Genomic DNA, 20,778 nt, shown 5'->3' on the forward strand with positions numbered 1-20,778 from the left:
AATTTAAAGTGGTTAAGATTATTTTGTTCACCTTGTCATCAATTTTTCTTAACCAATTGGAAAAGATTGTTTTTATCAGCGTGTAGTCATATAGTTTGCTTTCAAAATGCAAATGCTAGTTAATGTTTTTTTCTTCCTGATTTTAATCTTGAAATTAATGAGTCTTAATGTGAAAAGACTCAATTACATTCTCTTTTGTAAAGTAGTTTCCACATTATAGAAAGTTTGACAAATGGAAAGAGCACCCATCATCTCACTGGCTATGCAAGCATTTTTGTAAGGCAGAAAAATTGAATAGGCTCTTCTTAGATAATTTTGAATCTTTATTCTCTTCTCTGTCACAATCTCAACCTATAATACCATAGGCTGAGGAAAGAGAATGTGCAAGAGGTTGGTCCGCCCCCGCCATCTCCTTGCATCGTGACTCCGGTCAGTGGCAAAGAAGCTCTTGGTTCTGTAGCTTTTTCATCAGAGAAAACAAAGCATATAAAATGGATGATGTTCCTAATAGTCTGATTTATTTAGAAAATGGCTGTTTTCATAAATTACTGTAGTTAAACGCTAATCTCTGGTTTTTGATAGCATGAATTGGTTTGCAATTGGAGGCATAGGCGGATTTAGATGCTGTGAATCACAAGTGTCCTCAGGAAAGGATATAATCTTTTCTATAGATCTCTGAAGTAGGGTATGTATGTACCCCACCCCAGTGTTATTTTGGGCCCCCTCCTGTCCACCTCAACAAACATACGCAATAATGTCACCTCTCATCTTGAACATACCTTCCCCTTCCACAGCTGTTTGCTTTGGGTTCATAGCCAATTCCTGCTAAAAACTGTCTATTCTCTTCTGGCCAAAACCAAGTAGGAAAAGCTTAACTTGTATGTCCCCTCCCTAAACAAACAGTATACCCCATAAATCTCTGATCAGAAGCAAACGAAACGAACCTATTCATAAAGGTAAAGTAACTACAGCTGTTTGTCATTTCTACTTCTTAATGTTTTACCGCTTTTTAAAACCATTTTTCCATATTGAATGCTTCTGGGTGTTTTTGTTTATTAGATGTTAATGCCAGTATTATTCATTGAATATTGGTTAATCCTTCCTGGTGGTTCTCAGGCTTTTTTAAGTTACGGACACCTTTGTTCAAACAAAATCTATTTCAGATTCTCAGTGTGTAAACAGACCAAATCAAACAAAAAAAACAGAGCTTCTGTGATTAATGTGGTAGTTGGGAACCTACAACCACTGAGGCACCCATGTGGTTCCCTGGGGTAGGATTTGGAAATTACAACCCAACTTTTTTGCCAAAATAAAAAATCACACAATTCTCCCTTCCTGTCTTCCTTGCCCTTCAAGTCTTCTAAATCTTCAGATTTTTTAAATTAAGAAAAAAACAGCTTTCTCTTGGGACTAGTCATACTGACCTTTACAAGGTGCTCTGTGCGTGTGTTTAATATTTCCATTTCTTTTATGAAAAGGGTGGGTGGCAGGAATGTTTTCCTTTATTTTGTTTTTAACTTGGTGTGCAATTATCTAATATACCGGAAGGTACAGAAGGTGCTAAATACAGTGGGTTATATTTGGAATTTAAAAAACATAAATCACATGTTCTAACAGTTTTGAGAAAGAGTTGAATTAGTGCTTTTCCTTTTATACCAAAAGCTACAGTTTATTTGTTTCCTTCGTCTAATGGAAATAGACTCAATTTTAAATAAGTACATTCAAAATGCATTATCCAGACTGATACTTTTAATTTCTGTATTAATTATCAAGTACATTTATAGCAGTTTTGCAGATAATAATTATAGATTGTATGAAATATAAAGTCAGTTCTTGTGATGATTGGTGGAGGTAAACTTGTACAATCTGTTTCATTTTGAAAAAGATATAAGTCATTTGAAAATAGGAAGTAATTTTTAAATCCATTTTTTTAAAAAGGAAAATTAAATTCATGTCCAGTAAGATTATTCTACTGCTTTTGTTCTTTTGAACCAAGATTAAGCACTCTTTTGTAAGAGGAGAACCTTAAAATGTTTTACCATTAACTAAGACTACTTTTGCTGGATCTTGTTTTATATCTATTGAAAATGAGAATATAGTCAAAGATAACCTCCTGTTGGAAATTGTCTTTTGATTTTCCAAGTAAATATTACAAATACTGAGATTCCATTCATTCTTTTAACTGATAATTTGGCCTGAGAAACCTTTCAGTATGAATTTTGTCTCAGCATTTTTTAATCTTTTTGAGATATGTTTTGGAATTAACTGGATTTAAAGTATCTCAAAAAGGTTCTAGAAATACTTTATGTTTATAGTGACCCTTTTTTTTTTTCCCAGTCTTACAGATTGCCACTATTCATGGGAGCAGTGTTAAAACCATCAAACAGGAACTGTTTGAGCATAGGTACTATGCTAGGCACTGGGAATAATGCCAATAACTTAAGGCCTATCCCTTGCCTTCCAGGATTTTGCAACAAAATCAGAATATAGTTTATGAATATTGAATGACATATGCAGAAAGGTCTTTGGAATACCAAAGAAAGTTCTAGGGTAATGGAAAGTTTTGAAGAGAACATGATGCTTGAGCTTTTGAAGAATGAGTAGGCCTCATCACTGATAGAAGAACATTCTGGATAGGCTTGGAGGCATGAGAACCTGGAGCAGTCGAGAAACAACAAATAGGCAACGCTGTGGCCTGAGCATGAGAATTTCTGTGGGGAGAGGGAAGTTGGAAGAGACGAGACTAGGAAGGGTGCTGGGTTCTTGCTGAGGGGTGTGCAATTTATGATGCTGGCCGGTGGTGCGGTCTTTGAAGAGTGCTGCATAAATGTTTGAGGTTTGTGGTTTAGGACAAAAGTGGTGGATTGGTGAGCATGTGGTTACAAGCGTGGAGGTCAGTGTAGGATGCCGTTGTGATAACATCAGTGAGAAAGATGAGGCCTGAGATGACACAGCATGAAGAGGAAAGGGGGAGAGTGAAGAAGGTGACAGTCTTTTATTTAGTGCCTACTGTACCTGTGAAGGCATTGTGCTAGGCCTTCTACCAATGTCCTCATTTAGTCATTAAAGCAATTCTAAGGCAGGAATAATGATCTGTTTATTAGGCACCGGCTGTGTGCCAGGTCCTAATTGGGCACATAAATTACTGATAATCTTTATAACAACACTACAAAGTTGGTGATATAATCCTTGTTTTAGGCATGAGATTGGTGCTTACAGAAGGTCACTGGGTTGGCCCGAGGGCCCACAGCTGGACAGTGGTATAAGTGGCATTTGTACCCAGATTTAGTTTTTAGAATTCAGCCTCTTTCCACCATGTCTGTGAGATTTAACGGACATTTCAGGAAGGAGAGAGTGGTGTTATGTGTCAGTTTGGGCACCCGATGAAGTTGGTACTATTAACCAGAAATGGATGGGAAGAAAATGATAATGATAGTGAACAACAAATTTGAGTTTGGACATGCTACATTTGGAGCACTTTATTAAATGCTTTCTTAGAGTTGTATAGAATTGGACCTGAAGGGGATCCTAAAGGTAATTTTGTATAGTATTATTCACTTCTAGCTTCTTTCATCAGCTCATCTTATTGGAGAAGTAACATTTTGAAACAGATAAAGCAGTAGCTGCTCATCAGGATTAATGAGTAACAGGTTTGGGGACTGGGTGGGTGGGACAGTCTTTTTGTGGTGCTGTCATGGACTGCTTCATTCTCTTACTTACCTCTTCACACCCTTCCCCATTCGTAAATTCAGTCTCCACAATCATGTAAGGTTAATCTGCTGGTATCGCCACTCCCGGTTTCCAGTTAGGAAGACTGATGTGGAGAGTTGTATACCTAGAAAGGGAGGCACAACCGGGAGTGGGTCTTCAGACCTGCAGGCCTTTTCTTTTTCATTACATTTCTCTGCCTTTCCATTCAGGATCTTCACAGCATATTTATTTTAAAAGGCTTTTGAGGAAAGTCAGTTTAAGGTGAGAAAATAGGAAAGAGAAGAACTTTCATTTACTTTTTGTTTTATGTTTTTTAAGTAAAATTTTATAGTCTTTCATTTTGATTTAGTGGAAGGAATTTATCATTGGAATCAAAAGACTCCAGTCTTGACTCTCCCTCTGGTGGCAGTTTGCCTTCTCTCAAGCTGTCCCCTTTATATATAAAAGGATCATGAGAATACCTAGGAATTAAATGATGTAAAAACATTAGTATTATTAAACTATAGAATGTTATTTTTAATGCTAACATTAAAAAAATACACAGAACATTCTACTGTGTGGATTAATTTACTCAGAGGAATAAGAATAATAGAGAGACTAGAAAGTTTTCTCCAACCTCTTCTTTGTTTTTCCTGCCTGGTAAAGACATACCTTGTTATGACCTCTCCCCCTCCCCCACTAGAAAATTAATTAATTCATCCATCATTTGATATATGCAAGGGGAAATTAGGCTCAAATATTGTCCTCAAGGATTCCTCTACTTTTTTAGGGGAGATAAGACATAATCACAGTCCAAAAGAAGAGGTTATATCTGAGATACAGATAAAATCTTGTGTGAGTATGAGAAGGGAATGAGATTTCTTTTCATTGGAACAACTGGGAAAAGTTAATGATGAGATGGCTATTTGAGCTGACTGGAAAGATGGATAAAATGTAAGCATGGGGAGATAAGTGGGCGGGACATCATCTGGCCCAGGAAATAGCGTGGGAGTACAGAAGCGGAAAGAATGAGCTTGTTTGTAGAGCAGGAGTGGTTTGATTGGCCTGGTAGGGGATAAAGTCCAAAAGGTAGGTCTGATCAAGAAGGACCTTTGAGAGCTGTGGGTGATAGAAATTTAGTGTACGTTTTTGAGCAAATGGATTGATGTGAACAGAGCTGTACTTCAGAAGGCCAGCAATGGTTTGAAAGGGAGCTGCTGGGGGCTGAGACAAGCATTAAGTTGTGAGCTGGGGCAGACATAGTAAGAATAGAGAAGAAAATTCAATAGGAGAGAGATTACAGTGACAGAATCAGGTGAGTTTAAACAGGAAATCCATATTGTACTCAAACTTCATCTCCTTAGGTAATAACTTTTTCTTTAAAAAAGAATTCTGGGTGCCCCTTTTCACATGACAACAGTGATCTCTGGGAGAGCATCATATCTGTTTGCAGATAACGTGGAACCCCAAATTATTTCTACTATATAAAGAAAACCAGTAGTTTGGGAGAAAGAGGTAAATAATGAAAATGTAGTTCAGCATAGCTTTGAATTTTTACTGTGAACCTGAGTCCAGGTTTTGGAAAGAATGGTACATGGACATAGTTTTGTCTTTAAATAACTATTAGAGAATGAATATGTTAATTTATTAACAGATAGCATATGTGTTATATATGAACGTCCTTTTCCTTGGGAGATGATTCTGTTTGGGTTAGAACAATAATTTTCAACTTGTTACCCACAAAACTACTGACATAGTTCTCAGATAATTTTCAGTGTTTTGGAAAGTTAAATAAACAACGTACATCATACATTCCAGTGGTAGGGTTATTATACCTCCTAACTCAAACATTAAGCCTCTTTGTTTGGGACTAAAATCTGCCAGCTCTTTGTAGAGATACTTACCTAAAACCAATCAGAAATTCTAATTAACTATTGTTGACACTTTTAAGAATTTCTGTATCTTGTGATTGTGCCAGGATACTGATAAGAAAAGTTTGAATTCTGGTACCTGAATTGAACATGACCAATTACATACATATCTTTGCTTACTTATGAAAGAACAAAGATTAAGGATAAATACAATTTCTTTGGACAGGTTTACTCTAAATATTGAGTCCAAGGGTGTTAGTTAAAATCATAAAAGGGTTTCTAAGTGTTGAAAAAGTTGGGAACTATTGAATCAGATTTCCGGTCCCTATGCCCTGCTCATTGTACCTTGTAGCCTGTTTTTAGCCTCTCTCGCAGCCTTTCTCAATCAGGGTTCCGTAAGAGAATTAAGTGCTTATGGAAAATGATTTGGGCAACCCATCTCTCAGTTCTCTTCAGGATGTTGATACATAGGTATTCCTTACCTGCAAAGGATGCATCAGGGCCAAATTCTCTTGAAAGGCTGCTTCTCTTCTGTTCTTCCTCTTTGGCTTACCTTTATACCTCTGTTTTCTGATTTTTCTGTTAACTCACGAGAACTGCCTTGAAGTTCTGGGCTGGAGTTGGGACCAGAAAATGACTGTGGATTAATGCAAGTGATAATTACTTATATATCAGATCCTTCCCATTGTTCAGTATAACATTATCTTCTAATATTTTTATTGATTAATACTTGAAATTATTCTTTATCTCATTCTTAGTCACCAAGAGGAAGGTTTGAATGAATGAATAATTGTAGCTACTCCTCTTAGTTTACAAACCTCCTCATCATTAGAGGGATTCTTGCCTACTTAATTGATCTCTATGTTCTGATTTTCTTTTGGGCTAATAAACCAGGTGCAGAATCAGAAGTCTCAAATTTAAAACCCCAATTCAGGGATTCAAAAAGTATGGTTCAAAAAAAAAGAAGTGTAGTTCACGGACCCTTGAGGATCCCATCCCCTTCTAGACCTTTTCAGGGAGTCTGTAAGGCACTCCCTTTCTTTCAACCAAAACAACTTACTGAATGCAAAAGCAAATAAAATAATGCAGCTGTCTTCTGTTAAGCCAAACATTAATGAAATTTGTAAAAATATAAAACTGAGTCATTACAATCGCTAATATATTTATTGGGGAAAATGATCTTTTTTCATAAAAATGTTCATGTTAACATCTAACAGCTTTTTAATTGCTTTTTTAATGAACTGCTAAAAATTAAAACTGAAAAAAATTATTTAATACAGCAAATAATGATAGATTTAATCTACATAAACAAAAGCTCTTCAGAGTCTTTAATGATTTTTAAGAGTATGAGAGGGGTCCCATGACCAAAACCTTTGGGAACTGCTGCCCTAACTTATCAGCAAGGGCTACTGACTGAGACCAGAAGTTCTAATGTCTTTTTATCATTTCCGGGCAGCCTAGCAAAGAAACCTTGTCTGCTTCATATTTTCCTCTCTTAAATGTAGGATTCTATCACTAATGTAAGACTGGCTTTGCCTATAACCTTTTCCCCAATCATTATTACCATTATTATTCCTTCTCTTCCTGTTTTTCATCTTATTTCCTCTGCATAAAGATAACTTCCTGGGGGACTAGGCATTTAAAAATGAATTTTTTCCAGTCATAGAAGGAGGCAAAGATTATTCCTAATTTTTATCATCATTATCATCTGTCAATGAGAGGGAAAATGTAGGTCTGGTGGCCTTATTTCATGCTTAATATATAAAAATTGCCCAGTGATTAGATTTGTAACCTTCTGTCCAGGACTGGTAACCATAGTGTTTCTGGCTCTGCCTCTTAAAAATTCAGGTTCTTCTGGTTTCTAGTTATTTGGTATATTTGTGACTTCTCTTTTTGTGATTCACTATTATAATATATGAATTATTATATATTCATATAAGATGTGAATTATTTATCATAAATGAATTTTAAAATACTTATTTCTGCGACTGTTAAGTTCTCTATTACTAGCTGTTTGGGAAAGCTGCTTTCGCTTGACCGTAACTCAAGTCTCATACTGCGTTTTTCATTAAGCAGGGCTTTAGTCTTATGTTGTGCGACTTAGGATACTGTCCTGCTTGAAAGTGGATTTGGCTAAATAACTAAAAGAGACAGGGTTTTTCTGGTGAATCTGTGTTGCATGATCTGAAGTTTGTTGTCAGACAGGTACTATATTCTGTCTGTCTCTCATTCTTGTTTCTCTGCTTCCCTGTCAGTTGGGCATCTTATAACATCAACTGATAACAGTTCTAGCTGGTGACTTCAGTTCTTCAGGCTTATTTTACTGTTAAGCTTGACATTTAATTAATGGTGCTGCAGTGATCTAGGGATGTCATCTGTGATTATTTCCATGTTTTCCTACATACAATAGTAGTTTGTATATAATCACTTTACTTATATTCCTGAATTTTAATCATATTTGTTGCCCATAAATTGGAGAGGTGTTTGCTGTATCTTAAACAGTCGAAAATTCTGATACCTTTTTGTCAGACTTTTTCACCTTTAAACAAGGATGCGGAGGGTGGGGAGAAACTCTGATAGAGTGGAATCTGTCTTGCTGTCCATTGATAAGAAACAAATTGCCAGAACCACTTCTACTCTGGTGAGACCAATCACAATGCAAAGTGGCAGCCAAACCTGCTTCACAGTTTTTACAGCTTAATTTTTTTTTTCAATTGAAGTATAGTTGATTTACAATATTTTATTAGTTCCAAGATCACAGCTTAATTTTGGACATGCTTTCATCAGTCTGTAAGTGATGGTGTATTGTTAGGTTGTCTGTGTTTGTATTCAGCAAAGAGCATTTGCACATCAGTGCCATGCCCCTGATTTAACATTGGGCATTCTTGTTTTTATGATCTAGGCAAGATAGAAAAATTCTAATTAATCTTTTGAAGATGGTATTAAACAGTGGTACCTCTGACATCAGTTTTTTTTATATAGAGAGAGAATATTGTGACATTGTTCATTAACCTATTAAAAATTCCTAAGAGGTAGATATGGTCTCATAATGCAAAAGAGGAAAAACCACAGTGAGCTGAATTATTTGTACTCCTAGTAAGATACTGTTACAAGAGATGAGAGAAGCAAAAATGAATGATTCAACATCAGTGACCTTAAGGGGCTGTCATGTAGAGAAGATAAGACATGGTGAGAAATATCTGCCAGGTGGTGGGAGTCCCGTGCGTGGTACAGAGTGGTACTAGGAAGTGTAAATGGGGAAATGGCACGTGCTACTCATGTAAAGATACTGAAAATAGTTCCTGTAAGGTAGACCTGCTATTTCTGTAGGCGTCTACAATTTCTGAGATGATTCACATGAGGAAACAAATAACTTCTGTTTTCTGGAAGTTTTCAGGGGTATTTGGTTATGACAGTGCCATTCGTGTAGGACGAAATGCATTTTTTATTAAGAAGTTTCCTCTGCAAGTACTGTCATGATCTTTACTGTGATTATACTTTACTAAACATAAAGAATTGCTTTTTCTTATTCAGATTTAAAGTCATTGGTCCCCATGGATTTAACATTTTCCTTAAGCCTTAGGATCATGCATCCCCAGTTAGAAGATATTGACTGGAGGAGTGATGTTAATTCCCTGGAAACAGGTCTCTAGTGTCTTCTGCAGATAATACTAGGGAATGACCTTGTGCTAATAGGAGGTACGGTGGATTTTTGATTTTTGCATACCTCTGTCGTTTGTACCAAATAATCTTACAGTGGCTTTCCATTGCTCTTAGAATAAAGTACAGACTTCTTAATGTGATTTTCAGTTCCTTTCTGCGCTGGCCTCTCTTGATTCTGCATTAACTAAACACACACTCCCCTGCATCCCAGTCCTTGCTCTTCCTTTTTTCACCACAACGGGACTTACTATTTTCAAAAACACTTTAAAATGATAATTTCTGGACTGTGTAAGTAAATTTGGCAGAACCAAAGTTAGTTACAGTTCTAATACAGTGACACTAGCAGATTTTATTTACATATAAAGATCAAATTATTCGAAGTGTTTCTGCTGAAGGCCAAAAGATGGACAAGATAGCTAGCTAGCTAGCTAGGTATAATGTAGCCTACAATCTTATGAATCTGGACTAAGGTGTGATTTATAAACAGCTCTCAAGTATATTTAATGCAATGATAGTAATTTATAGTATTATTTATATGCATAGATGTTTGGGTCCTAGAGTTTTGTAACTACTTTACTGCTCCAAAAGGGTACTCTTCTTTTGGGAAATCAGCTTGAATTCTATCTTTTCCCTCTTAAGTAGGTACTTTCGCCTCAGTTTGGGCAGTACAGCTTTATTTTCAAGTATCATGTCCCGGACAACAGCTAGGATTTCAGGACTCTGATACTTCCACATTGTCATTTAGTCCAGCAATTATTTCTCCACCAATGTTTACCCTTTTATTCATTAAAGTATGGATTTGAACAAGTCTCATTTAAAACTTCCCATAAGTATTTCTTGTGCATTTCATCTTTCTGTGAACAGTGATGCTATCTATGGTCCCTGCTATTACCTTCACCTGAATTTCTTCATACTTGTAATTGGCTGTGGACCAGGCTTCTTCCTTGCTTTTTAAAGAGTTGATTTTTTTTTCTTACAGTCCTTTAAGATATAATCTTACAGTCCATTAAAAGCTTCAGATATAGATTTTCTGGGTTATTTCTTTATACTATACTGAATTAGGCTTTATAGGAGCCCCCACTTACCCAATAAAGGTTGTTATTTAGTTGAAGACAGTTTTATTTCCTTAACTTTTGTTTAAATATTTCTGGCCTTGTATATATCTTCTGCTTCTTTATTACAAAATTATATGTAGATTCATTCATTCTCATATTTATTCTCTCCCATTTGCATTATTTAGATGTATTGCTATATGTAAAGGTACTTACAGCACATAGTAGACCTTCAGTGAGTTCTGTTTAAGTTACATTGATTCTGTAAAACTCTGACTTAGTTAAACATATCAGATACCTACAATGTGCCAAGCACAGTGCTGGCTGCTGGTAATGGGAAGATGAATATGGCCCACAGATAATACCTTTGAGCATCTTGACGTCCAGTGAGGCAGACAGCTGACTCTAATAGATAGTATAAAATAATAATTCAGCAATCACACAATAAATTGGAGAGACCTTAGGCTTGACCAGTTTGGGGATTTTACAGTGTGTTTCCTTCTGGACTCTTGGCTAGTATTGAAGTTTTCTTTTTCCCCTCCGCCCTTTTGTTTTTAAATAACAATGTATTGCTGCTGCTTTTGTGTTTCATTTTTAGAGAATGAGTGGTAGAAGACTGAGATTTAATGCCTAGTGAAGAAAGTAAAATAATATAAACCTGTAGGCTGAACTAAAATACTAAGAATATCATTTAAAATATGATAATTAGCATTTTGTCCGCAGTTTTCCAGAAGCTATTTATTGAGTAACATTTATGGAGTGGGAATATGACACTCCTAATTTAAAGTTCCCTTCATTTTTATAAGTTTGACACTGTAGGTGATGGCTTTTTTTCATTTCCTTTATTTGTCTGAATATACTGGCGTTTCATCTGAATAGCATGCCCTCACATTTGAATTGGCATACCAGTTTTAGGCCTACTAACTATAAGACTGTATATTTTTTAAAGAATAGTGAAATAAAGATACGTATTGGCATATGGATATAATTACATTTCAGAGACCGAAGTTAATGATCTTTAGTTTGTAGAACAAGTTTATTTTTATGTTGTTGCTGACAGCGGACACCAACAACTTTACTTACCATTTAATTCTGTTCCAAACCTAGCTTCCTTAATTTATTATGTATTAAACAGAACTATTCTTTTAATAAAATTTTACATACTTTCTTTTGAATTTCAAAAAGTAAATTTGGACATCTTTGTCATGTAAGTGTTAGCTGTCCTGTGTTGTTCCAGATAGAAGTTGCTTCTTGGTTTCACTGATAAAGTGTCATGAATTATTGTGCAGAGAAAATGAGACGGGCAAGGGCAGCAGGGTTCCCATGGAGAAAGAGACAGCTGTTCTGGTTTAACTAGGACAGGCCTGGTTTTCGATGCACCATCCTGAATGGATGTGTATTCAGAGTCATGACCTAAGGAATGCCTTTGATTTTTGATTCCTCCTGAGCAACAACCTGATGGCAGAGGAACCTTCCCAGACCAACTCTAGTGTTTGGAAAGGGCATCCAGGTCCAGCTCTACAGCCCTTCCAAACACTTGGGGTCATACTGGTATTGTGAATTGAGTCACTGCCTTCTTTGTGTATATCCAGTTCTGTCAGAACCTAGAACCAGTTAGAGCCCCACCTGACGAGAACTGCTCTTGGCAATAGAACTCTAATTTCCAGCACAGCATTTTGTCTTTCAAGTGAAAAAAATCTTTCTGCTTATTATAAAAGTTTAAGCAGTACAGAAGAGCATGCAGTAGGGTGTAGCTCAATGGCAGAGTACATGGGGATCCCGGGTTCAATACCCAGTACCTCCATTAAATAAGTAAGTAAATAAACCTGATTATCGATCATCTTACACTCTGCCCCCCAGATAGATAGAGAATGAACGAAAGAAAGAAAGAATGTAAAATGTAAAGGGAAAGTAAAAATATCTAAAAGCCCACCATCCAGAGATAATCACCTTTAATATTTTCCATAATGGAAAAGTAATAGACATTGCGGTATTTTTCAAGTTTATGTTATGAACAGTTCCGAAGTGAGAAACACAAGCACAACATGGCGCTTTTTTTTTTCCTTAACAGCTTTATTGAGCTTTACTTCCTATATCATAGAGTTTACCTATTTAAAGTGTACAATTCAGTGGGTTTTAGTATATTCACAGAATTGTACAACTACCACTACAGTCAGTTTTAGAACACTTTCATGATGCCAGAAGGAAACCCTGTAACCTTAAGCTATTATCAGCACCCCAACCCTTACCCCACCCTCCTTCCTTTATACCTTTCAGCTCCTGGCAACCACTAATCTGCTTTCTGTCTCTATAGATTTGCTTATTCTGTACATTTCATATAAGTGGAACCATACAATATGCAGTCTTCTGTGACTAGCTTCTTTTACTTAGCATAAAATTTTCAAGGTTCATGTATTTTGTAGTATGTATCATGCATGGCAGTTTGAAAAGAAAATCGTTGTAAAACACATTCACGTATCTAAGCATACTTTCTAAGTTTTAACAATTGACTTTTATATTTTTTAACAATTGATTTTTGTGTTTTAAAGCTGTAGAAGTATGTACAGTGAAAATAATGACTAAATCTTAACATTTTTAAAAATAAAGTGGTTGCAACCAAAGCAGAAAGCCTTCCTCAGATTCTTTAGTTAAAAAAAACTCAACATTTTAAAACTTGCTGAATTGTGTAAAGTAGTACTGTATAGTAATTTTCTATGCCGTGTTGAATGTGAATAGAGGTGAATGTTTGACCAGTTTGTGAAATCTCTGAAGCTTATTCTTTTAGTCTCCAGCCTCAGTTTTCTTGCCCAGCAATTTCCTGCCTTTACTTTTTTCCCACACCAAAGAGCATTAGCTTAGAAACTTCATACTTTTTTGGTTTTCTTAATTCTTTTTCTCTTACAAATTTGGAAAGAACAGACAGTCTTTGAAAATCTCTGTATTATACTTTTAGAATGAAGACGCTTTTCTTGGTTGAAAGAGTTTCAGTTCTTTACATGTGGATGAGGAAGTGAAATTGCATGAGTTTCCTTAAAAATGACCTGAGGCATCCTCATGTCATTGGATGGAACCCCTAGATGAGCCTTACCCATGGAATTGGGTACCTTTGTCATTCCCTTGCCCAAAACTTCCATTTTGTAGGCTGTCACACATCTGTTTTCTCTGTCTCCCACTTTCTTTCTTGTCCAAATGTAAGTTTGGACCACTTTGCCTAATTTTATTGTTCAAAAGCTTTTCTCGTAAGTGTTTAGACAGATTCTTCGTATGTCTTAGAAGATTTGTTATTACCTAATTTTGTATGTATGCTCATTGTCTCCTTTCAAATTTTTGAAGTGGCTAATTGGAAAAAAACATAAATAATAAAACTTGAAATAGGAAATAAGAAGTCATAGTGAAGGAGGGAGAAATAACTATCTTAGTTGTTTGGAGGCTAATAGTAATTCCAATTGAATGTTGACTGCCAGAAAGTTCTAATTAGTGCAGAAAGGAAGCATACCAATTGACCAAGAAAAGAATATCACAGGCAGAAGACATGTGCATGGGTGAAAAAGGCCTTGCAGAGGGAGGAGCATATAGCTCATTTGAAAATTCAAAAGACTAATGTACCTGGAGTGTAGAGAGAGACAACATATGAACTGGATGAGTTAGGCCACAGTCATATCATGGGGAGAATGCACTAGATTTTGGTATTTATCATAAGATCCGTGGAAAGCTATTGAAGAAATGTTACTAAGGGAGATGATTTGATCTGGTTTAGTTATTAAAGTATCACTGGCTGCTGTGGGGAAGGGGAGAGGTGTGAAGATCAGAAAGGACAGCTTAGTTAGGTGGTGCTAATTTAATAGTCTAGGCTGGCAGCCCCTTAATTTTTGAGCTTATCTCCTAATGCATATGTGTTGAGATATATGTTTGATGTTAACATTATTGCCTACGTTATAAAACATGAAAAAATGCAAATGTAAAAACGATGAGAAAAAATTAAGAGAAGTAGAAATACTGTTTTCTTTCTCACCCCAATGTATGTTTAATATTCTGGGGTGTATATGTATTCCACTTTGAAAACCACTTGTCTAAACAGCAGATCATGGAACATGAGTAGTGACAGTGGAGATAGTTTGGAGAGAGAAATGAAAAGACTGCATTAATAGCTCTTGGAAATCGGTTAAATAGTAATAAAAGAGAAGGAAGTGGGGTGAGGAGGGCCCTCTGGTTTGTGTAACTGAATAGGTAATAGCACTGGCTAGAGAATTAACATATACTCTAGTAATAAGCTAATCATGTTTGTGCATTCTGCCTGAATGTGATGTTTTCTCTGACCTCATATACTTAATAATGCCTTAGTGACAAAGGGCGGGATGGTGGTTATACTATGTTCAGGAGGAAGAAGCGGGGAAATGAATATGGAATGAGGGCTACCCTTGCCTCTGGAAGTGTTAGGCTATGACAGGATTGGGAAATTAGAGACCCTGCAACTTCTGGTTGACTCTTCCAGTTTCTTTAGCTGGAAGCAGTCCCTCCTTCCGTGTCTAAAAATAAATGGCTTACAAAACAGGTGCTGGATTGACACTCTTGCCAGTCAAGCCTAATAAATTATCAGCAACTTATCAACTGTTGTGGTCATTTTCATACTTACTTGGAAGGGAATAAAATGCATTTGAAGCGCTAAGTTGGGGGAGAGTTAAAGAAGTGAAAAGGGGCGGGGGAACACAATCATACACAGTTTTACCTACGATTTGGTTAAAAAAAGACCGCGAAGTTCTACATGATGGTATTTTTTTCATGTGTGGCTATAGATACATGATGCCTCATTTTTGAGATCTATAAAGATTATCTTTTATTAAAATCTATATATATATTTTAAAATTTGAAATTATTTTGACAATGTGTTAAAGTGCCACTTTAAAAATACCATCACTTTGAATAAAGTCTACTGTTTGTAGTTCTCATGTCTCTTAGCACAGTATCCTGCAAATATGGTACCTTTCTCCCCCTACCAGTTTTACTGAGGTATACTCGACAAATAAAATTGTCAGGTATTTAAAGTGTACATACATCATGATGGTTTGATACATGTATACTTTGTGAAAGAATTTCTTCCCTCTCTTTAATTAACACATCCATCACAAATTTATCTTTTTTGTTTGTTTGGTTGTTTTGTTTTGGTAAAAACATTTGAGTTCTACTCTCAGCAAATTTCAATTATACAGTACAGTGTTATAAACTATAGTCACCATGTTTTATATCAGATCCTCAGTCTTTATTCATCTTACAGCTGCAAATTTATACCCTTTACCAACATCTATTTCCCCCACTCCCTTGCTCCTGGCAGCCACTTTTCTAGTCCCTGTTTCTATGAGTTTGGCTTTTTTAGATTCCACGTACAGGTGATTCCATGCAGTATTTGTATTTTCTCTGTCCAGCTTATTTCATTTAGCATAATGCCCTCAAGTTCTACCCATATTGCTACTAATAGCAGGATTTCCTTATTCTTATGATTGAATAATATTACATTGTATATATACATTGCATCTTCTTTATCCATTCATCTCTTGAGGGTCACTTAGGTTGTTTCATATCTTGACAGTTATGACTAATGATGCACTGAACATGGGAGTGCAGATGTTTCCTTGATATCCTGTTTTCATTTCCTTTGGGTGTATACTGAGAAGTGGGTTTGCTGGATCACATGGTAGTTCTATTTTTACTTTTGTGAGGAATCTCTATACTGTTTTCCATAGTGGCTGCAGCAATTAATATTCCCACGGTATCTGTTTTTTGAACATGGACAGCCATACCATTGTAGTATCTTCCTCCATTCAGTTCTGGATGCCTTAGAAAAACACAAATACACTTGCTTTCATTCCCTCTCAAAAATGTATGTAGTAGAACTTTGCAATTGTAAGGGTAATGTCTGGGGCCTTATTGATGGTCAGAAGTCTGAACACTGCTAATGTGGGTGCTGGTGCTGTGCTCACTCACCAGACCAGCTTTCCAGAGACTGCAAATCAAATTAAAACCAGCTTTAAGCAAACATTACCTCATTTAAACCTCAGAAAAAATGCTGAGATGGGTAATATCCTCATTACAAATTGCCTTGGGATTAACTGCTGATAGTGGAAACCTCTAATGTTAAAAATGTGAATGCTGAGGGTCTACTGTAGAAATTACATATAAAAGTAAGATACAGTAATGCTGATCACATGGTAGCCTGTCATTTTCTTCTACTAATATCTCACCCAAGGTTTCTTTATTTCCCTACTTGTACAAAACAGCTGGTGATAAAGAGTGTTAAAAGGCAGGGGGGAAAGCCTGAGGGATGGATAGCTGTTTTACAAACTACACTAGAAATAAATGAACAGCCATTACAAGACTATTGTAAGGTCAGAGTAGCTCATAAAGATGGTCATTTTTCTTTTCTAGAAGTCTAATATAGACGTTAATTTTTTTTATATATTTATTTTTTTTTGCTGTATCTCAACCTCTTCAGTTCAGGCTTTCCTTTAGGGCCTATCCTTATTTTTCTCAGCTCTAAGCCATTTTAATTGTGCTAACTTAAAGAGAAATATCCTTTTTTATTGAATTTACTCAGTCTGAACACTGAATGTTCTTTTCTCATATTCCACCCTCCTCCCTCAACTGAGTGAAGAAAGAGTTAATGGCATCAGTATTAAGCAGGAAGTGCTGTTAGCCTTATGCATAGGATGGAGTGAATAATTTAGTATCTTCCGGAAATGCAAATTGCGGTAGAATTCAAGCAACCTTATCAGAATGTAGATCAGTATTTTACAGTGGTATAAAGTAAAAGTCAGGAGAAAGAAGATGTTTAAAGATACCAACTGCAAGAATGTTGCATAATAGTTTAAACTGTGGCAAGATTGGGAGGTTTTGGTTGAAAATGTTTTGTCTTACGCGGTAATAACGTTTTACCTGCATTCTGACAATTGTCAGATGACTTTTTGCCAAAATGATTAGTAATAGGATGTGGCAGTTTCTTTGCTGTCAGAGACGAGATAATTTCTCGGGTTTTTCTTGTAAGTTTTAAATGTTTTCATTAATTTTTTCTCCTTTAAATGTGAATTAAAGAAAGCGAAGGGTAAAACCTGAAGACTAGGCATGTTTATTTAATAAAGGCTTTATAGAAGTAGTCATTTATTAACATCGGTAAGACAGATTCTTTTTTTTTTTTTTAAGTGTAAAGTTCAAATATAATTGTTGAAAAATTTCTAAATGGTTTATCTTCTTTGGCATGATCTGATTGGGCTAGTAGACATTTTATATATATGCTTGTGGTCTTTTTATGTCATTACTGTAAATATTGTGCATGCGACTTTACTAATAATTGGGTGGTTGAAAGTGCTTAGCAAAGGTGACATCATCAATCTTATTTATTTTGTATGTGTTTGAAAATATCTGCTGTATTTAATATTTTTAAAGCAAGATTTAAATTGGATTATATTAAATCTAATTTCTAAAAATGGTCCAAAATTCTCTGATTATTTAAGACTTATTACCATTTTCAAATGTGCGTTCTTCAAGTATACATTGGTTTGGTTCTGATTCTATGCAGACTTTTAAAATTAGCATAAGTTGTATATTTAAAGAATACAGTTTTCAGGAGAAATCTAAAATACTGTCTTGTTTGCTTTTATGTAGTCTTTCTTAAGTCAGTATATTTTTAACTTGTTCATTGTTTCTTGATTAATACTATTGGAAAGAGGAAATCTTTCCCATGCTGAAAAGAATTTCTTTAGTGTTTTATAGAAAATTATTGATGTAAAGTTTTGAATGTCACTAATGTAAAACTAAAAAAAATTTGATTTTGTTTTTTCCACCCTAATTTTGAAAGTCACCTTGATTCTTCTATAAGCCTTTTCATAAATTACCACTTTCTTCTCATTATTTTTTCACTTAAAGAGATTTACCTCATTAACACTTAAAGGTGAATTTTAGTATAGATAGCTTAAATATTAAATGGCTGTTTGATGTGTCCACATATTTTTAGTAAGATTTGTCAAATATATATGCACATATACGTATTGAAGAAAAAAGGAAAAATAAAATACGGCTTGATAAAAATAATAATTTTGATGTTTTTCAAAGTGAAAAAATGAAGATATTCTTATTTTACATCAATGAATATGTAACACTTTAATTGCTGGAGGCTGTTTAAAATGGCTTTGGTCTTTTTCAACCAGTAGAAATGAGTTTACCTCATGTTAAGCTAATCTTAAAATAATCTTAAGCTTTTCCACTAAATTTTTTTCAGCTGCAGATTCTTTTAAATGAGCATACCAAAGAGGGTAGATATCATAAAATTAACTCTAATGGCCATAGATCTTGACTTCCTATACCTCAGATCCATTTACTTTTTAAAATATAATTTTAAAACAAATTAGTTGCATTCTCTGATTGTATGACTCAGGGAATAGTTAAGCTATAAGCGCATCATTTGATCTATGGCTTATTATAGGGTTTTTCCACAAATAAAATTACACATAAAAAATTTTGTAAAGCTTCTGTTAAAGAAGATACGTTTTTATTAAATTACAGCGTTTCCAGAATGAGGATCTAGATAGGACGTATGTATAATACATTTGAACCTTTCAAAGCACGTTTTAGTTTATATGAAGTTCTTCAGATGGCCTCGTTGTCCTTTGAAGCTTCTAACACCAAGGTGTCTGTTGCAGCCCAGAGCAAGGTTACTGCTACCCAGGACAGCACTAATTTGCGATGTATTTTCTGTGGTAAGCAACATTATGTTTACATTACTTTTTCAAGCTGTGGTACATACTACTTGCGCATTTCCATAACTTTTGTTTCCTTAGGCCATGGTCTGGTTTGTGGTATTTGGGATATGCAGCAAGCTACTGTTTTATGTTGTGATATTTGTTGTGGTTCATGTAGGTGATTTGGTCAGCTTTTGAGTTGGCTTCTTAGTGAGGATTTAGTTAGAACTAGTATCTTAAAACTAATTCTTGTTCACTTCTTCCAACATGAATGAAAGGGAGTTTTGTTTATTCGTTTTTGTTTTTAACTATTTTGTTTTGGGCAGTCTTTTAAATTAGAATTTAAGGGATAAAGTCATATCCATTTTACTGTGATTTGGGGAATGTAAATGTGATTTATTGGAAGGGTACCTTTGCTTAACTTGAATTAACTTTTAAGTGTACATGTTATGAGGCAGATGTAAGCTCTTACTTGCTTTAGTAGGTTGATTTCTGATTGATAGCCTCTATTCAGTAAGTTAGGTATCTGTGGCTTATAGAGTGTTTTCTTTCACTTTCACTCACTTGTATACACACGTGTGCACATAATATGTGTTTGCATGGACAAACCAGTTATGTCACTTAGCCATTCCAAATTACAGTTAATCAGACATACACATATCCCTATCCTTACACAGGATGTATCTCTCTGTGTACACATGTGCACACACATATATGTCTGGATTCTTTTATTCTCATTTGATTCTAAAACTTTTGAAAACCCAAGTTCAAACGGTGACTTAAAATCGTAGAGCCTTTTTTTTTTTTTTTTTTTTGACTCATAATATGTTTTTGACTACTGTATACCTTGACTGGCCAGATTATTTTATGAGAGATAAAATGATACATATTACTAAAATTTTATATAAACAGTTCAGCGCTATATGTACGTTATCCATTGATTCGGAATTTTTATATGATTCTTCAGTATTACTAGCAATGTTTTTTTTACCTAAAGCAGAATTGTTATAAGATTCATGTACTTGCTGGTTTAGGCAAAGAAGCATATGTTACAAATTTCCAAAACTGAAAATTCTGATGTATTTCTTAACCACCTGAGCTTTAATTTTATGGTCGCTCCAGGTGACAGTTACAGCAGAAAGCCTCTTGTGGGGCTCTTTATAAACTCCCCACTCAGATTCCTCAGTTAATCATTGCATGTTGAGAGTTAAGTAGTAATTTTTATTTCTGATTTTTCTACCTCCTCCTAGAGGTTCTTCCAGGCCATCTTTTGAACTAGCCATGAGTGATTATTCATGTTTATGTTATTAGGACTCTTTTTAGCCCTTTTTGAAAACCTACTTGATGTTCTATACTTTGCTACTTAATGTGTGGAGTTCCACATACAGAATAGTAGAGTTTACCCAATTGCAGAGAAAAGATTGATTTGGCCTTCATAAAGGTGAATTTTTTAAGTTGTAAAAATATGTGTTAAAAAGTAGATATATCCCCCATTATTACCTTTAATTGATTCAACTGTGTACAAACAGTATAATTACCACATTGCTAAGTTTAAACTTGATTGTATTGTGTATAATAACACCTATTTGTCTTTTAGTCCTGTGTTTTTAAATAGTCTGTGGCTAAGTGTGAAACTAGATCTGTGAAAATTAAGATGTGACAATAAGCGAAATGTGCGTTAGCCAAAACTCAGTATTGAAGTCAAGCCTGAAATGCCATTCATTCCTGGTTTAGAGAGACATTCTCCTCTGATTTCCATCATTTATTAAATATCAT

At 35.2% G+C, this 20,778-nt stretch overlaps 1 protein-coding gene across 8 annotated transcripts in view; it reads left to right on the plus strand.

Annotated features, from left to right (window-relative positions):
* The window catches only part of ENAH (ENAH actin regulator), a 136,141-nt gene that overhangs the window by 67,747 nt on the left and 47,616 nt on the right, over positions 1–20,778 (plus strand). For 5 of the 8 annotated variants that reach the window (XM_032466607.1, XM_032466601.1, XM_032466603.1 and 2 more), the window contains exon 4: positions 18,964–19,020. The exons of the other annotated variants lie outside the window; for them this stretch is intronic. In XM_032466607.1, coding sequence (XP_032322498.1) covers positions 18,964–19,020 — 57 coding nt within the window. The remainder of the gene's footprint in view (positions 1–18,963; positions 19,021–20,778) is intronic. 8 annotated transcript variants of the gene reach the window in all.

This window comes from Camelus ferus, chromosome 23 (assembly GCF_009834535.1).
Source record: "Camelus ferus isolate YT-003-E chromosome 23, BCGSAC_Cfer_1.0, whole genome shotgun sequence".
NCBI lineage: Eukaryota > Metazoa > Chordata > Mammalia > Artiodactyla > Camelidae > Camelus > Camelus ferus.